This window comes from Xenopus laevis, chromosome 9_10L (assembly GCF_017654675.1).
Source record: "Xenopus laevis strain J_2021 chromosome 9_10L, Xenopus_laevis_v10.1, whole genome shotgun sequence".
NCBI classification, from domain to species: domain Eukaryota; kingdom Metazoa; phylum Chordata; class Amphibia; order Anura; family Pipidae; genus Xenopus; species Xenopus laevis.
Window position 1 is genome coordinate 128,000,000 of NC_054387.1, and position 7,222 is coordinate 128,007,221.

Sequence of the window (7,222 nt, forward strand, 5' to 3'; positions counted from 1 at the left end):
ATTACACTCTTTTGCAGCCTATCACCCTGAAAAAAGTAAAAGACGCCAGTGTTTTTTGGGAAAAAATGAGGAAGTCCTATCTACTCCATTGCACTTTGCCTGGTCTGAGGTGGTGAAGGCAAGACTGGCGCAAGAGGTACATTCAGTAAAATCCGCATCTTACTGAGTTATGTCACTTCGCCAGAGCGAAAATTCGCCTGGTGATAGAGTGCGAATGTGAAGTTAGGGAATTGGCGAAGTACCACAATGATGTCATGCTGGCAAATTAACGTGTTAGTCACTTCGCCCTTTAAGGAATCTGCCCCTTTGTTTCAACAATTTTTTTTTAAATATATAAATAGTAAAAAAATGAAGCAAGAAGGGGTAGAACGTTGACAAGGGGTGTCAGTTGGTTGATGAGAGCAGGGAAAAAGTAGAAATTTTAAACTTTTATTTTACATCTGTCTTTACAAGTGAGAAACCAGCTAATTAAAATTTTGTTTTTATGAGACCCAATTCTAATAATATAGATGGATCACTCAGGAGGAAGTTTAAAAGGAAATTGAACATGTAAAAATAAACAAAGGTCCAGGAATGGATGCTATTCATCCCAGGGTACTAAATAAGCTTAGCTCTATGATTGACAAACTTCTTTGCTTGATTTTTCAGGATTCATTGAGGTCTGGGATGGTGCCGAGAGACTGGTGAATTGCTAATTTGTTGCCGCTATTCAAAAAGTGATCCCGTTCTTAGCCTCAAAACTATAGGCTGAATAGTCTGACATCAGTGGTAGTAAAGGTTTTTCAAAGGGGTATTAAGACATATGATACTTGACTTCATTGCAAATCACAATACTATATGTTTGTGAAAGCATGGTTGTATGCATACAAGATCTTGCCAGACTAATGTAATTGCATTTTATGAGGAGATGATCAGGAACCTCAACTCTGGGATATCAGTTGATGTAATATATACTTGGCTACTAAAGTAAATAAAGTACTGTCTTGTGTAAAAAAGGGTGTTAACTCAAGGGATGAAAACACAATTTACCTTTTTATAGGTCTCTGGTGAGGCCTCGCCTTGAGTATGCAATGCAGTTTTGGACTCCAGTCCTTTAGCTGGAGAGAATGCAGAGACATGCAACTAAACTGGTCAGAGGGATAGAAGATTTAAACTATGAGAGTAGATTGTCAAGTTTGGGGTTGTTTTCCCTTGGAAAAATGCTTGTGTGGGGAAATGATTACTCTGTACAAGTAGATTAGAGGGCTCATAGAACAGCAGCATAGGTGGTTCTTAATGGTGAAGAATGTAAGGTTATGAAATGCCCTGCGGAGTGAGGTTGTGTGATGGCAGATTCTATTAGTGCCTTAAACTAAAATATTAGTATAGATGTTGTTATATATAGTTTATATATGTGCGTTAGAGTCCTGCGCGGGTCCATTTTTTGGGACCCGAACCCGACCCGTACCCACAACCTGCATTCCGCAACCCGCACCCGCAACCCGCATTCTTACCCGCTTGGACCCGCAACCCGACCCGCAAGTACCTTCTCTGCAACCCGGACCCGCGACCCGCTGACCATCAAGAATCAGGAAGTACTGTCATTTTAAACCGGAAGTGACATCATTGGAAGTAGATATTATCAGAAAAAGGGAGTAAAACCGGAAGTACTCTCATTGTGTACCGGAAATGACATCATCGGAAGTGGATGTGACCAGAAAAAAGGAGCAAATATTGATATTGAGAAGATCCACAGCCCGACCCCCAACCCGCAAACCCGCAGAACCGCCGACCCGCGGGTATACCCGCACCTTGAACTTCAACGAAAAACCCGCATGGTACTGAAGGTTTTTGCGGGTACCCGACCCGCTGCAGGACTCTAATGTGCGTATAATATAAATATAGGTTGGTATAATTGTGTGTGTGTGTATGTACATGTATAAGTAGAAGTATAGGAGCAGGCCATGTTTTAAAAGTTTAGAGAGATGGGTTATCCAGAGAGAATAATTCAGCAGGCCCAATGTAGAATTAAATGTCCTTGGGAAAAGATTAAACAGCCAAATCCTATAGCTTTTGTCACTCAGTTTCATGCTTATAGTGAGGCTATGGGTAACGTGTTGTGGAAACATTGGCATATATTGCAAAATGCATATCCTTCAATACAGGAATTTAAAATGCCACCATTAATATTGTATCATAGAGGAACATGTCACTTTGTCCCAAAAGGTTAAAACTAGGGAAACAAATATCTTTTGGGGTGGTTAGTCCAAGGACATGTTTACTAACTTAGGATGTGCTCAGTGCCCGTTTGTTCTAAAGGGTAAGGAGTTCATCCATCCTCATACTGGACAAACCATACAATTACATGGATACTAGTGAGAAGCAAATATTTTCCATTTCAATTCGCCGAAAAATTCATGAAACTGCTAAAAAATTTGCACAACGTCAAAACTTTGTGAAAGCATTTACAGTAAGTCAATGGGAAGTTTTTACGTGTGACAATTTCTCTTTCTCTAATTGCATTAAAGTCAAGGGCGTTATTTCTTATGGTGACTTTTTTGTCCTTATGCATTAAATGGACAGTTCAGTGTGAAAATAAAAACTTGTAAATAGGTAGCCTGTGCAAAATAAAAAAATGTTTCTAATATAGTTTATTAGCCAAAAATGTAATGTATAAAGACTGGAGTGACTGGATGTGTAACATATAGCCAGAACACTACTTCCTGCTTTTCAGCTCTCTAACTCTGTTAGTCAGCGACTTGAAGGGGGGCCACATGGGGCATAACTGTTCAGTGAGTTTGCAATTGATCCTCAGCATTCAGCTCAGATTCAAAACCAACAGTTATGACCCATGTGGCCTCCCCTCAAGTCGCTGATTGGTTACTGCCTGGCAACCAATCAGTGGAAACCAAGAGAGCTGCAAAGCAGGAAGTAGTGTTCTGGCTATTATGTTACACATCCAGTCACTCCAGCCTTTATACATTACATTTTGGCTAACTAACTATATTAGAAACATTTTTTTTAACAGACTATCTATTTACCCAGTTTTTATTTTAACATTGAACAATTCCTTTAAAGCAGGGGTGTCCAACCCGCGGGCCGCGGGCCGCATGCGGCCCGGAATGGAGGTCCGTGCGGCCCAGCAGGAAGCGTGCGTCAGAGGAAAGGCACGCCTCCTCTCCCCACAGTTTTGCTGGCTGCAGCCTCTCTGTGCTGTGCGTGCGGTGCGTGTGACGTCAGCGCCGGCGCTCTGCGTGTGACGTCACCGCCTGTGTTCTCCAGTCTCCCCAACGGCTGCTAGCTGCTGCTAGCTAGCAGCGCGTGTTTTTGGCGCCAATTTCCTGGCTTTGCTGGGCCCTGCCCCCTCTTGTCTGGCAGCGTGATAAAAGGCACAGAGAGAGAGCAACTCCCAAAACTACGTGGCGAGCAACTCCCAAAACTACGTGGCTCTTCTCCTGCCTAATGAAAGGCTAGCTTCAGCCTGCAGCTTACTGGCAAGTCTGGCACTCTTGCACTCCACAGCAACCAATTATTATTACCTCAGCTCCCCTGGTTCAGCACAATACACCTGCACAGTATTTTTACAGGTACAGAATTTTTTACTGTTTTAGTCTGGCTTAGTGCTTTGCATTTGACATGATAAATTTGGAAGTAGGGATTTGTGTAATAACACCCCTGGGCCATATACCTATTCCACAATTTTCTGGAATTATTATTTTCACTAAATTCACTGTGTGTAGGTCTGTAGGCTAATTAAAGAGCAGTGCAATAAATTAGAATTAATACAAAAATTAATTAAAAAGAAATGAATTCCCAAGCCCCCTGTGATTCCCAATAATCAATTGATTTGTTTTTTAAGATAATTAATTATGAGGTAAATGTACTTAATAGCTTATAAGTGCATTGCAATGAATTATCACTTCTTAATTAAATTCACAGTTCATAGTATCAAAAATAGAGAATTAATTTTGTAACTGAAAAATGAATTATAAATAAATTGTTTATTCAACTTCAAAAGTAGCCCAAACATAGCACAATATGTGCAGTGAAATAAATAATTTTTTATGAAAATACGCCAGTTACAAATTGGGCCTCTTTTAGTTACACCCCTGGTGATGGTCAAGTCTGTACCTACCTTTATTGGAAAATTAGCAAAATAGTGAAAATTTAAAAAAGGCATATTTTCACATACATTCATTTATTTTTTAGACTTTTTTTCCCTGCAAATATTGAGCTATTTTTGGGCTACCTTTGAATGCCACTTGGCTAGTTTTGGGCTGGTTTTGAAAATTAGACCTGGCAACCCTGTTTGTATGCGATGTGTGCCATCCATGAACGGGCATTTTACATAGCATTCCCTTTTTTAAACAGTTATTTGTTCCTGTGAGGTGCACTGTACACAGCTTCCTACAGCAGAAACACTGAGCTGATCAACCTGAAAGTGAGCGTTCGGTGGTTATTTGGAAAGGTAGGTAAGCATTTTTAAGTGGCACCTCTCCCATCGCCTGCTATGTTTTACATTTGGCAGCCGTAAACGGTAATATAGTACATATTTTCCTTATAGCTCTTGCTATTCGTTCCCGTGCAGCTTCCTATAGCAGAAACACAGAGCTTATCATTTTTAACCTATCAACCTGCAAGTGAGCCTTGGTTGTTATTTAGAAGGCAGGTAAGCATTATTAAGTGGCACCTCATGCATCACCTGCTATGCTTTTTTACAGTTGGCAGCCATAATTGGTAAATATAGTCCCTATTTTTCTTCTAGCAAACTCTTGCTATTTGTTCCCATGTGGTGGTGTGCAGCTTCAAAGTGCAGAAAAATAGCAGTCATCAACCTCCTACTACAGTCCTGTTATTAGGAAAGGCAGGTAAGCAGTACATCTGCAGCACATTAAGTATTGCTAGCCATGCTTCACAATTAACAACATAATAAATATAGTCCCTATTTTTTTTAGCATGGCTTTCAGAATCTCTGAATCGAAAAAAGAACACAGAAAAAGAAAAGTTACAGAGGAAGGAAGAGTGTTTAAAGAAAATTGGACAGAAGAGTACTTTTTTGTTGAGGCAAACAGTAAAGCACTCTGCTTAATTTGTGGTGAATATGTGCAAGTTTTCAAAGACTATAATTTAAAAAGGCATTATATGCAAAAACATGCTGCAAAATTCTCTGTGTATCAAGGAATGTGTCGTAAGGACAAAGCAATGGAACTTAAGAAAAGTCTGTCTTCTCAACAAAATTTATTTAAAAAAGTTATTACTCAGACAGAATCTATTGTAAAAGCTAGTTATGTGGTAACATATTTAATAGCAAAAAAATCAAAACCATTTACTGATGGTGAGTTTATTAAGCAATGTATGGAAAGTGTGGCAGACATAATTTGCCCTGAAAAAAAAGGGGATATTTCTAAAATAAGTTTGTCACACCAGACTATAGCCAGGCGAACAGAAGACATTGGAAAATCTGTTGAAAGATGTTTGAAGAGTAAAGCTGCTAAATTTAAATATTATGCTTTGGCAGTGGATGAAAGCACTGATGCTACAGATACGGCTCAACTTGCCATTTTTATGAGAGGTATTGATAATGAATATAATGTTACTGAAGAGATGGCTTCTTTAGTGCCATTAAAAGACACAACTAAATCAAGAGATTTATATGAAGCAGTAAAAAATATGTTAAATAGATATTCTCTGTCTTTTGTAAACATATCTGGTATAGTTACTGATGGTGCCCCAGCAATGGTAGGTAGAAGAGAGGGACTTGTAAAATTAATAGAAAATGATGCAATTGCTGCCAAAAACTCACATTTAATGAAGTATCATTGCATAGTACATCAAGAAAATTTATGTGCAAAAGCTTTAAAAATGGATAACATCATGCAAATAGTGATAAAGGCTGTGAATTTCATAAGGGCCAAGGGCTTGAATCATCGCCAGTTCCAGGAATTTCTTAGAAGTATAGATGCTGACTGTGGTGATGTCATTTACTTCTCAGAAGTAAGATGGCTAAGTCGAGGCCAAATGTTGAAAAGATTTTATGATTTGCGACATGAAGTAAAGTCATTTATGGTATCAAAAGCAAAATGTGTGCCTGAACTTGATGATGAAAACTGGCTTACAGATTTAGCATTTTTAGTGGATTTGACCTCCCATTTGAATGACTTAAATATGCGTCTTCAAGGTAAAAACCAGCTTATCAACACAATGTTCCAAGGCATAACAGCATTCCAAACGAAACTAAAATTATGGGAAGATCAAATTAAGGCAAACAATTTTATGCATTTCAACACATTGGCCAAACATGTTCCTGTGAACACTGAAAAATATGCAGCCTTGCTTTATGATTTGATACAAGAATTTGAAAAACGTTTTCAGGATTTCAGGGAAAATAAACAACATTTTGCTATATTTGCAACACCATTTTCAGTTGACATAAATATGTTACCTGCCAATTTTCAAATGGAATGCATTGAGCTGCAATCTGACTTCCAGCTTAAGGAAAAATTTGATCATGTGTCTTTACTGGACTTTTATAGGTCCTATCTTCCCAGAGATAAATATCCCTCACTGCACAACCATGCCTTATTCATGTCATCACTTTTTGGCAGCACCTATATTTGTGAGCAACTTTTTTCAAGAATGAAGCACACTAAGAGTAAAATTAGAACCAAATTATCTGATGAGCACCTTGAAAATTCACTGAGAATTGCAACTACTTCAATGGAACCAGATATTGATGCATTAGTTTATCAAACACAATGTCAAAAATCCCACTAGGATGGCTTAATTTGCTCTCTTTTCTTTTACTTTTTTTGTAAACTTTACTCTTACAGTTATCATCTTTTTTGCATTGTAAAAACATATATTTGCTTCACATTGAATGTGTAGACAACTTAAGGAAAACTTTGACTGTGTCTTTACTGGACTTTTATAGGTCCTATCTTCCCAGAGATAAATATCCCTCACTTCACAACCATATCTTATTCCTGTCATCACGTTTTGGCAGCACCTATATTTGTGAGCAACTTTTTTCAAGAATGAAGCACACTAAGAGTAAAATTAGAACCAAATTATCTGATGAGCACCTTGAATATTCACTGAGAATTGCAACTACTTCTAATCTAATGCATCAATATCTGGTTCCATTGAGCAGTAGTTTATCAAGTCAAGTGCAATGTCAAAAATTCCATTAGGATGGTTTGTTTTGCTCTCTTTTCTTATGATTTTATACAAGAATTTGAAAAAC

At 38.2% G+C, this 7,222-nt stretch overlaps 1 protein-coding gene across 5 annotated transcripts; it reads left to right on the forward strand.

The window, feature by feature from the left end:
* The first annotated feature begins 4,218 nt into the window (after window positions 1-4,218).
* LOC121398197 (general transcription factor II-I repeat domain-containing protein 2-like) lies at window positions 4,219-6,827 on the forward strand. Of its 5 annotated transcripts, none has more exons than XM_041577043.1 (4): window positions 4,219-4,451; window positions 4,544-4,648; window positions 4,727-4,847; window positions 4,935-6,827. In XM_041577043.1, exon 4 carries the CDS (start codon window positions 4,936-4,938, stop codon window positions 6,751-6,753), a length of 1,818 nt encoding a protein of 605 aa, XP_041432977.1. In that variant the 5' UTR covers window positions 4,219-4,451; window positions 4,544-4,648; window positions 4,727-4,847; window position 4,935; the 3' UTR covers window positions 6,754-6,827. The 5 variants fall into 5 exon arrangements, with proteins under 5 accessions (XP_041432977.1, XP_041432979.1, XP_041432975.1 ...); XM_041577045.1 differs by having other exon boundaries at window positions 4,745-4,847; XM_041577041.1 differs by having other exon boundaries at window positions 4,219-4,447.
* Window positions 6,828-7,222: the final 395 nt, after the last annotated feature.

Coding starts and splice junctions, on each gene's coding strand:
- LOC121398197 (XM_041577043.1), top strand. CDS start 4,936: ATGGCTTTCAGAATCTCTGAATCGAAAAAAGAACACAGAAAAAGAAAA.